This window comes from Pogoniulus pusillus, chromosome 16 (genome assembly GCF_015220805.1).
Source record: "Pogoniulus pusillus isolate bPogPus1 chromosome 16, bPogPus1.pri, whole genome shotgun sequence".
Classification (NCBI taxonomy): Eukaryota; Metazoa; Chordata; class Aves; order Piciformes; family Lybiidae; genus Pogoniulus; species Pogoniulus pusillus.
In genome coordinates, this window is record NC_087279.1 from 15,369,597 (window position 1) to 15,388,226 (window position 18,630).

At 37.2% G+C, this 18,630-nt stretch overlaps 1 protein-coding gene across 5 annotated transcripts in view; it reads right to left on the bottom strand.

The window, feature by feature from the left end:
- Nucleotides 1-18,630, bottom strand: part of ERC2 (ELKS/RAB6-interacting/CAST family member 2) — a 486,963-nt gene that overhangs the window by 310,998 nt on the left and 157,335 nt on the right. For all 5 annotated transcript variants that reach the window (XR_010305235.1, XR_010305234.1, XR_010305232.1 and 2 more), the window contains one exon: nt 446-613. Coding sequence is in view for 1 of the 5 variants with exons in the window: in XM_064156707.1 (XP_064012777.1) it covers nt 446-613 (168 nt within the window). In the remaining 4 variants the exon portion in view is untranslated. The remainder of the gene's footprint in view (nt 1-445; nt 614-18,630) is intronic.

The following is an 18,630-nucleotide window of genomic DNA, read 5'->3' on the forward strand; positions in this document are numbered from 1 at the left end:
TCAGATAATTGACTTGAGTTCCTTCTTCACTCCTCTTCTCCCCTTCCCCCCAAAAACAGTCTTTCCATGAAGAAATAATCTTTCAGCAGTTGCACACATTTTATTTACATTATAGATGGAAAAATAAATAATTAATGTTAGCAAGGATAATGGAATCCCTCCTATTTAAGTATAATTTGTCAGAATTTTTAGGATTTTCATTTAACTCAAATAATTTTGTTAAAGCTGCAGCACCTTGTTTTTTTTTAATATAATTTAATTAAGATACAATATTATAGACAGTATCCCATGGAAAACATCTACTTTAAATTACAGAACTACTTGTCTATTACACACTTGCTCCTAGCATTTTTTTAATGTATTAAAAGCCATATGCCATAATAATATATTTCCTTTAAATGTGCTTCAGAAGTTGTATGACATACTCTTTCATCAGTGATCTTACCTTTTTCTGAAGGACATTAATTTTTCTTTCTTTTACTTCCAACATGTCTTTCATATCTCGAATCTCTCCAGCAAGGGTTCCTTTTTCTTCTGTGAGGTCTTGAAGTTGTTTTGTTTTTTTATTTAGGAAGGTTTCTTTCTCTTCCAGTCGCAACCGCAAGGCATCAACCTACAGCAAGGAAATCAAACATATTTAGGTTCCAGTAAAGGTCATTAGCCTTTTTATCTTTTCATAACTACCTTTTTTTGGTAACCTGAAACATATTTTATTTTCTATGTAGATTTCCCAGCTTCATCTTGGACTAGGAGTTTCTTTTACTTATTGAAATGTAATAAAAAATGAAAGCATTTTAAGCACCAAAGTGTCAACAGAAAAAGGAGAACAAACAAGACATGAACTGGCATTAAATCTAAGTTGACATATGCACAAAAGACTCAAAAACAACAAAGCAGAAAAAGATCTTGACCTATTTAAATACATGACACAGAAGAGTGTTCTGTATCACACACTTAATTTGCCCATTAAAGGTATTAAGTGAGCCATCAGACACTATAATAGATACACAGATTGGAGTATAGATCAGTAATCTAGAAACAGAATTATTTAACACTCATGGCAAGTAGGGGGAAAAAAAAGAGGTTCCTCCCTTTTCTCCAGTATGTGTCACAGAAGTCTCTTAACAGAAGAGTACTCTTCTGTAGTAAATACAAATCCATCAACTAAAATAAGGGTTATTCCAAGGATTTTACTAAGCAGAAATGTTTTAATAAAGAACTTCACCAAATTGCTCTGCATTACATAACTTTTTTCTTCCCCTTTAGAAACCCTAAAAAATAAATCTGATTAAAAAACACTGGCCTTCCAGCAGTACAGAAACTGTATGCAATCTTAGTACTTGAAAATACAGTTTACCCATGAAATTTTGTCAGCAATTTTAAACATCCTACAGAGGTCAACAAAGCAAACCTACTGTTAGTGTTAACCATTACAGATTCAATTCTGCATTCCTTGTGCTGTCTCAAACTCCCAAACCCAAGCCTGGTGCACAGAAGTATTTTATTCTTAGAGAAATATTTCAGTTTTCCCAAAGGCTAACACATTAAAACTCAGAGTCTAGGAGAGGAAGTACTGAAATGACTGGTGTAGACCTACTTCTACATTTGCCCTGCTGCTCCACCTAGACCAATACACAGTGTATCAGAAAGCACACAGAGGTAGCAGCATGGGCACGTGGAGAACCTTTGCAAGGTTTGCAAGCCATTAGAGTGGCATTTTAACACCACGTGAAGTAGAGAACTAAAGAGAGTGCAGTCCAACTTGTTACTGTAAAGGTAAGTTTCCTTGAGTAGAGTCCATTTTTCAGATACTGCTTTCTTCTGCAGCACTGAAACCATGAGGTGTTCACGTTAAGTAGACCCATACAAGCTTATTTTGGCTTCAAGAGATACCATTGAGAAGCCAAGGTTTGGATTGAAAATGTATGATGTGAATATCTAGAATAAGTCTCCATCTACAAGACTGTTGCAGGAAGTCTGATTCACCAATCAAAATTTCAGCCATATAGGTCTGAAAATTAAGAATGAGGTCTTAAAGTTTACTTTACATAGAAATTCATAGTTTATTCATAATGAAAACTCAGGTGGATGATATTTTATCATTATGTAACTGAAAGTGTCAGAATAATCATATTGACTAAACTCAATATTAGTAAAAGACAAAACAATCAGCAAATCTACTTTATTTTTATTTCTATTCTGAGTTTTGCAATGCTAGATTTATTCAAAGCAAGAGTCTTTGCAAAGTCATTTTAAAACTTGGTTTGGGACCAATTTAGATGATCTATTGGATCACAAAATGCATGTTCTTCCTGCTCTTAAAATGGCTCATTGCTTTTTTATACACTGGAAAACAGATTTATATTCCACTAGATTTATTTTAAGACTTGGGTTTGGTTTTTTACAATATTACAGCAATAGGATCTTGTAGTTTGTAAGCAATGTGCAGTAAGAGATTCAAAGACAACTTTTTTAGTTAGGAAAAAGAAATCACAACAGCAGCAAACTTTCAGACCTCTTTTAACAAACATAAAAGACCTCATCTGAAACACATTGTTACATCTTCTATATACTTAATCACTTATTGGCTTCCTATCTGAAAGCAATCCCTTAAGTCAAATCACAAAATTCTCTGTTGGGCCGTTAAGCTGCAGCTGAGAAGCTCATCATAACATTGCAGTGGAAGCTCCAAAAAGCTCCCTACAGTCAAACACTGCAAGTCTTTTTCCAACTGCCACTACACAGGAGCTTAAGACTTGAAGTCAAAGGGAGTTGGGCGATTAGACTCACTGATAAACCAAGCACTGATACCATTCCCTAGTGGCTGGGATAACACAGTAGCTTACACACGTGCAGATACAGTTCTGTTCCGCTTGGCTGATCCAGGCAGTTTCTCAGTCAATAGCCTTTTCTTCCAGTCTCCACCCTAAGAGCCCAGCAGACAATCCTCACTCTTCTTCATGAATTTCTTCCCACACACTCTGTCATCACAGCTCACTAGATTCAACTGAAGTCTGGGGATTGTAGGCATTAAAACTCAGGAGCACACGAAGAGTTGAGAGGAGGAGTAAATGACACTGAAGTCCAAGCCTGTGACAGCCTGTGTATGAAAGCAGAGCCAAGCCCTATCCACTCCAGTTTCTCAGACTTCATTCCTGCCCCCAAATAGCTATTGAAGATCATCACAACTCTGAACCTTTCTTCATTTCCTTTCATCACTAACCAGCTCACAATATGGCTAGTACATTATTCCTATTCCTTCAAAGACACAAATTCAACCAAGCGATGGTACACAATGATTCTTTCATAGCAAAAACAAATACATGTGGAAATCCACAGCGAAGCCACCATCTCCATCTTTCCTTCCACTTGTCAGCATTCAGGCCATTACAAGAAAACGTTTAAGTTAGCACAAGGTTATTACCTCCACTGTGAAACAAAGTATCAGACATCTTTTATTTCAGAGTTGTCTGCATGGAGTCTATAAGCAGAAACAAGACTGGTTTCTTGTTAATGTTACTGCATGTCCCTTCATGTAAATAGCTGACACTTAGGCAAATTCTTTCAGTTCCATGATAGCATTTTAACATTTTTATTAACACTACATTTTCTCTGTCAGGGACTCTGACACTTCTGTAGTAGTCACAGCAAATTCAAGGTCATGCTTAGAAGGTTAAACTGTCCTTTCCCAATGAACCATAGCAAAGCAAATGCTGACTGCTGTTCTAGACAGAACCTGCGTTTCACACAATTACAAGGAAATTCCTTCTAAAAGGATTTCACCTTCCTGATGAAACGGAAATCTTTCCTAAATAATGAGAAACTAATGACTTGGGTTACTGACATAGTATTTTCCACCTTTCAGTCTGCATCATGGAAATTCAAACAACTCTCTTGCAAATCATATATTTTCCTATTCTAAGACAATACCTTATCTGATACTGCCTTTTCCCCCTGCTTTGTGCAGACATTTCAACCATTACAATTAAAACTAAGTCTATGTGAAAACTCAGACTAAAATCTTATAAGAGCCATACTTATAAAAGTATGGCTTTCTGTTTCTCCTTCCAATTACAGGAAGCAGAATTATCTCTGGTATCCCTCCCTAGAATCATAGAATCAACCAGGTTGGAAGAGACCTCCAGGATCATCCAGTCCAACTCATCACCCAGCCTTGTCCAATCAAGGTTTCTTTTGTTTGTTTTCCAGGAATGGAAGGTCAAATTAGATTGTGTCCTGACACCAATATTGTGAAGAAGGGGGAAAAAAAAATCATCTGTCAAGATATCTCTGCTTCCTTACATCTCCTCAACCTGTGGTCAGGTAACTTGAGACTGACACAGCAGAGCCCTTCAGCTCAAAAACTCACCTACATAATAAAGCCCAGGTATAGAATAGGTGTATCGTCCCCCAAACCAACAAATGCAGCAAGAAGCCATTCTGCAATCAGTGATTTACATGAGTTTTCAGAATGCTGAGCTTCTGCCAGTCTGGGAGAGTTAAGAGGCAACTCATAATGTGAGTGGTATCAGCTGCACAAGTTTATTTTCTACTCATAGGAACACATTGTGAATGTTTTCAAGAATATTACTCGTGTCTGACATTTTCTCCTTCCCCAAATTCTTCTTTCTGGCTCCAGTAATCACGAGCCAAGGCTTTTGCTGTTGTGTTATGAGAATGTAAAAGTACCTCAGCCTGAACCATATGCGACCTTTTACTATATAGTATATGTCTGGTGCTAAGAGTATATGACATCATCTCATAAGTCAAACATGAATCTCCAGGTGGTGCAAAACCAAAGTGGTTAAACCAGCTCCTCATCTCATGGAAGACAAGAAGTAAAATATACTACTGCATTTGTAACCAAAATTAATTTGCCCATATAAGAAATTCTCTCTTCCCTGAAAAAGGTACTGTGAAATCACATTTCCCCAAAATAATGAAACAACAAAGAACTCCAAATGAAGCCAGCCAGTACATTAGGAGAAATGCCTGCCATTTTGTTGCTCCTCATTTTACTTCAATGGGTTTTTTTACATATCATCTGAAAATAAATTGAATATGGGTCATTTTATAGCATCAGATATATATTTTTATATTTGAAAGGATAAGGATTTCTGGTACACAAAACCTCCTCCTTTGGCTTTTCACTCAACACTATGTAATTTTTAAGACTTTGACTTATTTTCCCCAAGCTTTGGTGGTACATTTACTAGTAAAACTTGGCAATATGAAGAATACCATAATTTTCCAGAAAAATGAAGCAAAAGGAGATCTGATAGCTAACACAAAGAATTTCAAAGACCACTGTCCAAGTACATTGCTGTTAAATTTTGTCTTTTTCCTCAGCAACTAATTAATACAATAAACTCCATCACTTACTTTGGAAAACATATTGCACTAACTTCACAATTTGGTTATACTTCATGTAAGTGGCAAAAATTGCCAAATTCAAAGCTGAAGTTTATTAATTCTCATGCCATCACCTGCCACTCATAATCAGCTCCAATAGTGGTGTCTGTTTCTTGAACTTCCATACGACTGTTTAACATATATATAGAGAGAGATAAAATGTCATCTATCATTCATGAAAGTGGATTTAGTGCATGAGGAAGTGAAACAGAAAGAAGCACTATTGTGTTTCATTGTTATTGATTTTCAGAGTATCACTGTTGTTTATTTTACCACCACAAATAAATACATTTAAGCAAAGATTTGGCCCTAGGAGTTTTTTTCAACTAATTCTCAATTTACTAGTCAAACACTGGTGTCACACCTCAGGTAACAGAGAAGGCAAACTGTAACCCATTGTCAACCACCCTCCTAACCTCACCTCTGTACCAGCACACACTGTACTCAGTATTTACCACTGTGTTTGATAACCACTCCTGGTGACCACTTCATTCTCCACAGGGCTGTTGGCACTTTTTGGTGACACTGTTTGGTTTTTTACCATATCATGCAGCCATCTTTGATGAATCACTTCATTTAACCAAAATCCAAATTTCTATTAAAAATCTTAATGCCCACATTTTTTCATCTCTGTGTATGTGAGGAAAAGTGATATACAAAGTTTTGATCACAAAAACTGATCTAAACCATTACAAAAGCAGTCATCATTCCAGTTTTCTCTGCAGAAGTAGTGAATGTAGTGATCATATCCTAATGCAGGCCTTTTTGCAGATACAAGAACTGAGTTGCAAGCATAGAAAACATATCAAGTGCTTCTTAAAGCTCCCAACTGTACTCTCCACTTCAGAGCTATTAAAAAAAAACCAACACCCACAACTATTCTAAACTACAACAAAATTCAAACTATCCCCTTGTCATATTTGCCCCACATTTTTCAATCTAGTGTGATAGACTTTTTTTTTTTTCCTATATATATCAATAGCTTTACCTGGTAATCCATAGTATAATACACTCATTTCTTTCAAAAACATCTGATCTATGTAAAATCCAAGACAGAATATGCAGAACTTGGCTACACTCTGAAGCTGCAGACCCTTTAATTTTATACAGTTAATATGCTCTACATTCTTGTTCCAAATTGAACCATTAGTGAGTGAGTTAGCTTTTCCCTTCTAGAGGAAAATTCCACTTTCAAGCATTATTTCATCAACATTCCCACCCATATTATTCTTGGTATTAAGGTTGCTCTGGTTTACATTTTAGTTCAACATGTTATTATAGAGCTGATTGTTAACAGGCTTTATACTCTTTAAAGGATAGCCTATTGTACTGTCTTTCAACTACTTCACCACTTTAAAATCAACAAAAGGAGAGGAGTTTAAAGCAGTTGCTTACATTGTAGTCCAGAGGAACAGACAGAAAGCAGCACATGAATTATTAACACAGGAGAGTATTGGTTGTCCTCATCAGGAAAACAAACTTGTACCATCTCACCTCCAAAATGACCCCAGCCTCCCTCCCTGACAGCTTAACCAGCCACCAATTCAAGTAATCAGTCTTCAATTATCTTTCATTGATCTCTTTCCAATATTCAAGGCCATTCTGCTTTTAAAAAGAGAAAGCACTGTCAGGTCAAACTACACCAAAAAAGGTTTTAGCTGGTAGGTAAGTTATGAATGCTGTTTAACCATAGGCAATACAGACAGTGGGATCAAGTGCACACCCAGCAACTTTGCCAAGAACACCACGCTGCGTGGTGCAGTTGACTCACTCGATGGAAGGGATGTCATTCAGAGATATTTTGACTGACATCTGCCCACCTCTCAAGTCTATCTCATGAAGCTTAACAAAGCTAACTGCAAGGTCCTGCACCTGTTTCAGGGAAATCCCAAGCATGAAGACAAGTCTGGTGGAGAATGGATGGACAGCAGTTCTGAGGAGGAGGACTTGAGGGTGGTGATGGATTACAAGAAAATCCTGGGCTACATCAAAAGAAGCATGGTCAGTAATTCAGGAGAGGCAACTATCTCCCTCCACTCCACTCTTGCAAGACCCCACCTACAGTACTGTGCCCAGATTTGAGTACCCATCAAAAGAATTACATGGAACTGTTGGAGCAGGTCCAGAGGAAGATCAAATCTGACCAAAGAGCTGAAGCACCTCTCTGATGAGAAGAGGTTGAGAGAGACAGGGTTGTTCAGGCTGGAAAGGAAGCGGCTCCAGAAAGACCTTATAGCAGCCTTCCAGTGGGGCCCCGTAGCAAAGCTGGAGGGGGCCTTTTTGCAAAGGCATGCAATGAGATGACAATGAGTAATGGCTATAAACTGGAAGATGCTAGATTTTAGTCACTAGGAAGATATTCTTCACCATGAGGGTAGCGAGGCACTGATTTCCAGAGAAGTTGTGGAGGTTCCAAATCCTGGAAGCCTTCAAAGCCAGGTTCAACATGGCCTTTGGCAACCTGGCCTAGTAGGTGGTGTCCCTGCAGGTCCCTTCCAACCCAAACCATTCTGTAGCTCCCTTCGGCAGTTTGAAACTCATCCTAGTATAAAGTTAAATGCCACAAGGAGTCCTGATCATGCATATCTTAGCAATGCAGTAAATTTTCTAGCAGTTTATTCAAATTTGTATTTTAGCTTACTCCTACCACTAAAATGAGTTAAAGCAAATAGCCCAAAAATCAGAATACAAAGTTCCATCAAATTCTGTAAAACACATGGGAACAACAGCTTATTAACAAAGACTTCAAATATTAGCACATAAAACCAACACTAACCTTACCTCATTGAGCTTATGTCACTGAATTTCATGCTCACTACATAACTATAGCTGTCATAATATTTTTGAATTACTGCAAGAGGAAGCCAGTCATTCCAGAGTCAATATTATTTAGCAACATAAGCATAGTTATAAATTCAATACACTTAAAACCAATTCACAAAACTATCAGTCTTGGAAGCTTTTAACTTCTGAAATTTCTGTCTCTAGCAATACTCAAATATTACACTGTAATAGATTAATAGAAAGTGAAAGGCCATAAATGTCTGGGGTTTTTCAAGTTATGCCAATGTATTTAAGGAACTGCCTTATACATGATAAAAATAAGTCAATTATTGAAAATAATACTATTGACATGGTATAGAGTGTGAGTACAAAAAGCACATCACATTTGTAGCTTATTCAGAGAAGAGTTATCTGTAGGCAACCCTTTCTCTGAGCTAGAGAGCCTGTGTTATGCTCTCAGAAGTGAGCTGTAGCCTTGATCTCTGCCTCAATTTCATGTTTTGAGTGAAATGTATCTTGGAGGACAACCTTACAATTCACCCTGTTCTGAGACTGAAACACCTGTTGATGTCACCCACCTATTTATTAGTCATTCCTACATTGGTAGCTCCAGCTGGAATCAGCTTGGCTACAAGCATATCTTAGAGGACCTATGGCCAGCCCCATACAGTAACACAAAACAGCTTGGGTAATACTTGTTAGTTATTCATAAGAACACAGTGAACAACGAAGAAAGTTAAAATAGTAAGCTAAACTTCAAATACAACACCATTTTTTCTTCAAAGAATATGCCATTTTGACTTTTTACCTCTCCTGCCCGTATTCTTCCAGAGACAAAATTGTTGCCTTCTCTGCAAACTGCTGCAAGATGGAATAAGTTTAACTACTTGAAATGTCTCTGATTAAAAATTCACCTCTGCAGTTTTCCAAATACAAAAGCTGGGAGTCCTCTCACTCAAACTAGGTACCATAATCTCCTATACAACAGTAGATGTTTGGCATGGACCTGGAATACTACTTAAGTGTTACAGGTGTGCTTAGTTCCATCACTTGTCCTCAACTCAAACTAAACTGCATGTACTGGATCCAAACCACAGAAACAGATTAAAATCTGTGAAACAAACCTTAAGTGGCTCATTCTATCATAAATATTAAATATTAATGCATATACATGTTGTAGCAGAGAAGTGGCAAATCAACTTCAAAACAGAATTGAATGTGATATCCAATTCCATATTCTTTGTTCTACCAGGCCAAAGACACAAATTTGATGGAATTTAGAAGTCAAGATTACTACAACAAGAAAGAAGAGAAAACCCATAGACTAGATAATTAAATTACCAGCAGTTACATAACAACAGATTACCTTGAGAGAATTTATTTCCACACTCATGTTTGAACTGTGCCTTCTAAAATGCTTGATGCAAGGAATAATCAGTAAATAATACTAAAAGCTTTTTTTAATATGAACTGAAAAGTTCCATCAATGAACTGTAAAAGGACTACTCTGGCATGTAGTCAGGTACATTCTTGGTAACTCTTTATCTTCTAAACATCAATAATATTTTTAAAAAATGGAGGTCTCCCAGTGAGAACATTCTGAGCTACTCAGGATATAATAATTAGAAATAAATAGTTCCTTAAATAGCAAAATTTGCATACTATTTTCACAGACTATTTTAATAGGTAGGCAGCTTCAAGCCAAGCCAAAATGCACTCTACCTACAGCAAAGTCTTTTGCTTCCAGCAAGTGGTGGGTTAATTTAGGGAACAACTTCAGTTCCTTTGCGTGTGACTCGTATCAAGAGCAAAAAAGTGGTATTAATCCCAGTGTTTTTAAGGGTAGTTATTTTTACTATAAGGCTAATATCTGAACTCAGGGGAAAATCACTAACAAATGCTGACCAATGAGAGCCCAAAAAGATAAGCTTCTGTAGCAAGCTCTCAGTGCTTTAAGTGATATAAACAGGCATTTCAAACTCAGCTGATGATGATTCTTGTTAGTGGTGTGGTATAATCTCAGTTTTCCAGGCTTTAAGACATCTTTCCAGAGCAATGAAAATGGGTAATATATGCAACTTGCATAAAACCTACTCCTTCAATTTGCAGCGAAGAGGAGAAGCAAGATTTGGGAAAATTTAAGTCAAATGTCAGAAAGCAAAAATTTGCAGGCTCAAAGTCAGGTAAAAGAGAAAATAACTAGCAATATAATTACATATTTAAAGCTATAAATAGTAAGATTTTTAACAACCATTAAAAACTGTTTGTCAACATTGCCTTAATGTGATGATACCTGCACAAATCACTGCTTCAGTGAAATAATCAAAGGAATAACAAACAAAGCAGCATTTTTGTATGACCTGACATTGTAAGAAGAAGAAATTACGACTGCAACAGAAAACAATTGCTCAAAAATAAGGACTCCAATACAAAACTCAAAGATCTATGTAGCTGAGCTGTGTACCATACAATTACTTAATTTTTGCAAATAATCAACTTGGGGGAAAAAAGTATCAGAACAGCAACTGTAACATTGTTCAGCTGTAGCAGGACCTTTGGATGAATCATCAACTGTTCAGCAAATTAGAATACCAGTATAGAATACTTTCAATCCTAGAAATATTTCAAAGACATGTTGAAATCTTCTGTATTTGAAAGTATTTTGAATCTCCCAAGATATAAACCCTTCCACTGAGGTTGCTCTCAAGTATGAAGGCACAAGTGACCACAGAAAGGATTTTGCTAATACACTAGAGAACATGTGCAAGAAACTTTTTAAATACTCCTTAATAATTCTTAATATTTTTTTTTTAGCTTATGCAGTATATACATTTACTGTATATGCTTTTTTAGTCATATATACTTAATGTCTATATAGGAATGCATACACAAACATGTTACTCCTAAAAAACAGGTGTATAAATATTTTAATGCAGAAGATGCTGCTATATGAAAGCAGATTTCCTAGTTCTGGAAATGAAACCTGAGTATGAAAATTCATTCATCAGTCTCTAACAGTTGACATTAACATAGAGCCTTATAAATCTGCCCTTAAAGAAAAATCTAAAAGTAAATAAGTAGTAAATAAAGTCAGTATCATTCCTCATCTGTTTTTCTTTTCCTGGAAAGCATTCTGATCATAAACATTTTCCAGACACAGATTATTCTGCATATGGGTGAAATTCTGCTCTTTCCTCCAGTATTCTCCAAGACTGGGAAAAAAAGATAACTTTCAATAAACAGAGCAATGTCAGCACACACAACACAAAACAAGATGTAAAGCTCAGCATAGATTACCTACATAGGATTCTATACTATGCAAAATGAGTTCTGTTTATCAGTGCATATAAGTATCACAATACCATTTCAAAGAGAAGAAAAAAGACAACCAACAACCTAGGTTTAAAAGGACATGCTGTAGAACTGCTTATATGTCTCTCTGCAGCTGTCAAGCTGTCTTAAACAACACCTATTGGCCTTTCCTATGTAATTGCATGTAGTGACGCAGGGACATGCATTTTGCAGTTCAATTAAAGAAATACATAAGCTTTTCAGAACTTAAAATGATGCATTAGAGAATTAATTTCCAAGTACTCAGAAACTTTTTTGAAGTGAAGAGATTGCAGTTAAAGAATAAAACCAACCCTTGCCCTTTAATTTATTACATATGCTCTTCTAATACAGTCTTAAGGTAGATCTATATGTGTGGATGCCTAACTGCATTAGCTTGTTGGCCCCTGTTTTTTGTAAAGTGAGATAGAAATCCTATTTAGGCCTATCATTCCTGAAATTTTCATTTAAAGGTAGGAAAGTCAGGCCTTGTTCTACCTGAATACACTATACTCCTGGCAACACCTCTCCAGTCCGCCTGTAAACTTGTGCAGATACCATGAAGTGCCCCTGTAACTGAAACTTTCTAGAACCTCTCTATTATTTATGCAAGAAGAAATACAATCCTGTACCCTCATTCATCTCTGCACTGGACTGCAAAACCTAACACAGGAATAAATAAAACTTCATTTGCTGAGTTATGTGTATAGATGTGATTTTGAACATTAGCAATGAACCTTAGGAATGTAAGCTATCTCTCCACAGCAATGGAGTCCCCATGTTTTCTTGTGATTTCTTTGTATATGTACAAGTTTTACATTTTGTATATATGCATATATAAATATTTTAGGGTTTGTCTTTAATAAGCATTCCAACACTGAAACAGTACCCTTAAGCCAGCCCTTAATTAGCTACTTTGCAATTTTTAACATCTTAAGCCTATGAAGGTGTCTAAAGACTTAACCTGATATCATTATCCTAGGAATATGTACAAGTACATGAATCTAAGGAATACTAATAGGTTTTGACCTCAATGAAGGCACCATATGAAAAAAAGATGTAAATATGTACAGAAGGTTAACTTAAGATAACGTCAGTCATCAATATTATCTGTTGTTTGACATAAGAAAAATTGCTGCTTACATTTCATCACAGTAAATAATGCAAGTTTTATATACAGTCATATTTTTGCTATGAATTAAGACAACATTAAGCATCCAAGGAATAGAAATCAGGCTCAAGGTCACATGCTGTATAAATCATTAAGCCTATGAAAACCAGAAACCTTTGAGACAGAATCTTGCAAGCAGTATAGTCCTACAAAAAGGAAATTCATATGGCAAATGGACATCAGATATCAAAACACAATATACAGAACAGCCTTTAAATAACAGTAGCAGCCTTTCCCTGGTCAAGTTTTCAACACTGGGCTGCAATCCTAAACATTACAATTTTCTCCTCTATTTTTAGGTAACTTCAAGATTTCTCTTTCAACCATGTTACTATTTGAGAGCACAAATAGGACAATTGCACATCACAGAAAAAGTTCTAGGCTTTCTCTTTTTAAACAGCAGATGCCTGATTATGCCACTATAACAAATATCTTTGAACTATTTAACTTACTAACACAGTTAAAAGGAAAAAACCCAAAATCTTAAATATGTAATTCATAAGGCAGCATATTTTCCTTAATTTTCCCAAAGTGTACAATATCTGTACTAATTCTCTGTAACTAGATATGGGCTGAATCCATTCTCAGAGAATCTGTGTCGAATAAACATTTGAAACATCTTAAAGACTAACTAAAACCATCTTTGTACTACACTGCAAGGCAAATGATTTTTGGATGTTTTGCATTTTTATGCTAAAGAGTGCAGCTGCAATTGATAAAAAGCAATCAAGCTAATTTAAGTCAATCATGTCCAGGAGGTTCTCATCACTTGTCTAAAAATGCTCTCACACTCACTTTAAGGCTTTACCACAGCAAGTAGCTTACTCACCCTTCCCTAGATTTTAGTACCTTACTGTTCTCTCTGCATCTTATTTTAAAAGGAAATATAGTTCTTATGGAATAAGAGTCCTTAAGGTTTTACACTATAAATCAAACTTTTATATCTCATCTGACTAGAACCAGGAGGACAGTGCCACTTGAGCACAAATGTGATTTATCACAAGACAGGAACATGTCACCTTTTGCACGTGTCATGACATCAAGTCAAAGTAAACTTCTAGCAGTCAAAATGCAGAAATGTTATCCCTCCGGTGAATAAACTGGACTGCATTACTGAGTTCATAACGTATGGTTTGAATTCATTGTTTAGATTTATCAATATGGCACATCATGGCTGCCACCCTGAGTTCACTCTCAGCTGCTGCATTTGACATTTTAAATGATAATTGTTTATATTTTAACTTTTTGCAAAAACTATTGCCACTACATTTTAGACCTATAAAACTATTATAGCCATGCATGAACTCCCAGATAGGGAAAATCCAACATAATAGATCTGAATTCTGTTAAGTTTCTTCTCCGTGTGACCAATCCACACACGCAGGTGACTCCTGACACTTCCCAGCCAGTTCAAAAACAATTACATAAGGAGAGGCCCTTAACTTCAAAAAGTAAGCCATGCCTGTATCCTTGATCTCTATGAGATGGTTACAGGGTTCAGTAAAATAATTGGAGTGTGAGGCAAAGAACCATGTAACCATCTCCTGGATCACTTTCTCCTTCATGAAGAGATGAAAGCAGGCAACAGCAGGTGCTATCAGACTGACTTAAATCACCATTACAGCTTCTCTTCACCTTCTTTGAGCAGCCACTCAAACCACTTGCTTACTGTTCTGACAAAATCAAACAAGCAAAATACAGAAGAAAATACTGCAACTGACATAAGCAAGGTTGGAAAGATAGCCTGGTCTTCAAACCATAGAAACTACATCTGCCTCAGTGCAGCAAAGTTATAATCACTGAAATGATTTTCCTAAACATTTTTGCTATGTGGTTGACCTAAAGGTTTTTATTCAATAGGAGAAGTTCTCTTTTTACTGATGGACTACTATGCTTTTTTGCCCACTCCCCCTCCCCCTTTTAACACACTAAACTGTTGAAGAACACATCAAGTGACAAAAGCTTTTCATAAAACTGTTTATCTTAGAACTGTAAGTGGATATTAATTCTTGGACTTATGTATGACTAATACAATTATTGTGATGAATAACACGTTGCGACTCTGAACTCTTGTTCTAGAAATGCTTCTTCTTGTTATGCATCAGATGACAGAATTATTCACAATACCTAAACCACCACACAACAAAGACAACTAACTAGAACAGGCAGCACCTACCTTGGTGCTGTGAAATCTGTCTCTGAAACATGGAAGATCATACTTGGAGCTCTGTGCTCAATTTGGACTTTCCCAGAATGAGACAGGTACTGAAATTCTGGTGAGAGTCCAACTGATGCTCTGCCTGGATGGCTATGGGACTGGGGCATAAAACACATTAGCAAGGGCTGAGCCCCAGGTTTCTGTAACCTGAAGAAAAATCCACACAGATCTAACTGCTCTCTCCAATTACTTAGTGGGAGGGTGCAAGAAGACTAAGTCAAACTCTGGAACATATAAAAAAACCACATTTATTACCACAGGATGGTTAACTACTAGAACAGGTGCCTAGAAAGTTTATGGAAGCTCCATCCCTGATACATCCAAAACTTGACTGGACACAGCCCTGATAATATGCCCTAATTAAGAGCTGCTCGGGCAAAGGACCTCTACAAGCCTCACACAAGTGATTCTACGGTTCACCTGAAGCTCAGCCTCAATTTGTCAGTCTCATATACCTCCTGCACTAAAAGCACATAAAACAGATAATGCTAACACAACATACCACACCAGGAAGCACCCACTGGAAAACGAAGTACCTGCAGACCAACCACCCTTGAGAATGTCCCCAAATTCAAAGAGATAAGCAAGCAGCAGCTAGTCTGCATAGGTTGACTGTGAAATGCACTGCATAAAAGAAAGTCAGAGAATTACAGCTATTCTGATTTTGTTCACAAGAATTTATTATGTAATTGTGCTTTAATCATCCTTTCCACAATGAAACTGAACAAAGATGATCTCTCAAAGCTAGCTATGAAATATGTCAACAAAAAGGAAGGTGCTTGTTTTAACCCTAGTTCTAATACCTTTGAGAAACAACTGCTAGAAGGATCATCTCGTTTTTAGTAACTAAACTATGTTTTTTATTTCTGTTCACAGTGTCATAATAGTCTTCTGACTACACATCTTTTAAATATATTTTGCTTTATTACAATAAATATTGAGTTAGCTTGCAAATGGAATTAGTTAAAATGCAAAACAGGCTGAAAACAAGTATTAATTGGAATAAATCAGAATAGACACTCAAGATTTAGGGACCAGGTAGAGTATTGAGCAAGTAAAGCCTAAGAAATGGTACTGTTTGATAAACCTAAGAGTCCCAACCTTGCAGAGCAACCCTAAATACTCCAAAACAGTAAAGTCTTATTATCAGGTTGGTCAAACACTATTTCCCTTTCACAAACCCATACCAACTACTCCAAATCACGTTCTTGTCTGTCATATGTTTAGAAATGGTTACCAGGATTAATCTTTCTTAATCATGACCTTCCCGGAGATCAATATGAAACTTACCCAGTTCCTTTTCCTAGACTTTCTTAAACATAAGGGCAACATACCCTTTCTTCCAGCCCTTAGAAACCTTCCCCCCATGCCACGGTCTTCCAAAGATCACAAACACAATACCACCAGCACTTTTAAGCTTATTGGAGCAAGGCCAAGGGACCTGTATGAGTCTGGTTCAAAATACACCTATACCTGTATACTCAGATGGAATCTCCCTGTTCCTCCCAGATCACTTGTGCCTGCTCCCACTACTTCTATCATTCCTTTTTATTTAGCTTTGTAATTAGAGGAGGGATGAAAGCTCATTTCAGTCACAGAAAAGTAACAATTTATAAAAACACATGGAACAGGAACATTCTCATGTATTTTCACAGTTCCTGAAAGCATTCTTCTCCCAGGAAAAAAATAAGTCCTTTAAGCTTATCCTCTGATTATGTGACAAACTGCTTCAAAATTTACAACAGCAGATGACACAAAATTAAACTAGGTTTCTGCCAGACCACTAGTACACAGAATCGTGCTGGAAGAGAAAATCATAACAGAGGCAACTGGCATTTCAATGCAGAGAGGCCTGAACTTGGCTCACAAACCAATACAGCTGCAGGGCTGGGCAACAACCATGAGTCACCAACACATGCGAGTCTTGGTCAAGTCTGACAAAGATTTCCTGCCTGATTTAAACTTTTTGGGTTTTGGTGCAGTGCCACTTTTCCTAGAAATGGAGTACAGGTTGACCACACGTGTCTGTGTTTGTGGCCTGACACTTGGCAGGATAAACTTCATTATGTTTATGGTTATGCTTAGGAAAACTATTCTCAATTGTTTCCAGTCTGTTGCAAACAAACCTACAAGCTGTATTAAATATGTACCATTTTATTTACCACAAATTTATGAAATCATGCATAAAATCCAAAAAGGGGATAAAATAAATGAAAACTTCTCCTCCCCTTCCCCTAAATTTCTGGCAACATTTCAAAGTAAACATAGAAGCAAACCAATCCTTATATTGAAAGGGCAGGCAGAACCTTATTTACAGGAAAGATAAGGCTGGCCTTAAAAAAACACTCCCACAAATTATTCAGTAAGGGAAAGCAATTTTTTTCTTCTTTCAGCTTATGTAGAAAGACAAAGCAACTCCACAATGAAATAGCTCCGCAATTGTCTCTTGTAATGAAGAAAATTCAATTTCTTGTGGCCAAAAGTGTAAAATGAAATTTACCTGTGTCAAAAATTACATAAATTGATACTAAAAGATTACTTTATTGCAACTCAAATAACATTGATTTGACTAGGGTACTGCAGAGAATTAAGGCCAACATTAATATAAAGCAGAGAAATGTAAGTCTAGCTATTCACAGACAGAAAAGAATGCAGAGCTGTACCAAGACTGAAAATACACACTCTGTTAGAAATCCAGTTTAGTGCCCATTAAAAATTGCTCACCATATTATGTTTTAGATGTCAGAAATACATGAAGAACAGCAAAGTGTAATCTGGAGCTCAAATACATCTGCATACTTTTTCTCCTGGAGATGGTTTCCTTGCCATGAAAGTTCTGTGCTTATTCTTACACAATTCTGCTATGTATCTAAAAGGTTAAAGACAAACTTCCAATACAAATCTATCTAGTAGTAAGCCATCTTCCATACAAACCACTGCCAAAAACAACAAAAAAAAAAAAAGATAAATGACTTCTGTTAACTTATCATATAATCAACCAGGTTGGAAGAGACTTCCAAGAACATCCAGTCCAATCCAGCACCCAGCCCTAGTCAGTCAACTAGACCACAGCACTAAGTGCCTCATCCAGGATTTTCTTGAATACCTCCAGGGATGGTGTACAACTCCACCACCTTCCTGGGCAGCCCATTCCAATGCCAATCACTCTCTCTGGCAAGAACTTCCACCTAACATCCAGCCTATACTTCCCCCAGCACAACTTGAGATTGTGTCCCCTTGTTCTGTTGGTGGTTGCCTGGCAGAAGAGGCCAACCCCCACCTGGCTACAGCCTCCCTTCAGGTGGTTGTAGACAGCAACGAGGTCTACCCTGAGCCTCCTCTTCTCCAGGCTAAACAACCCCAGCTCCCTCAGCCTCTCCTCACAGGGCTTGTTTTCCAGGCCACTCACCAGCTTCATTGCCCTTCTCTGGACATGTTCCAGCATCTCAACAACTCTCTTGAATTGAGGGGCCCAGAACTGGATGCAGTACTCAAGGTGTGGCCTGACCAGCATTGAGTACAGGGGAAGAATAACCTCCCTTGTCCTACTGGCCACACTGTTCCTGATACAGGCCAGGATGCCATTTGCTCTCCTAGCCACCTGGGCACACTGCAGGCTCATGTTCAGCTACTATCTACCAGTACCCCTAGGTCCCTTCCTCCTGGCTGCTCTTCAGTCACTCTGTCCCCAGCCTGTAGCACTACTTGGGGTTGT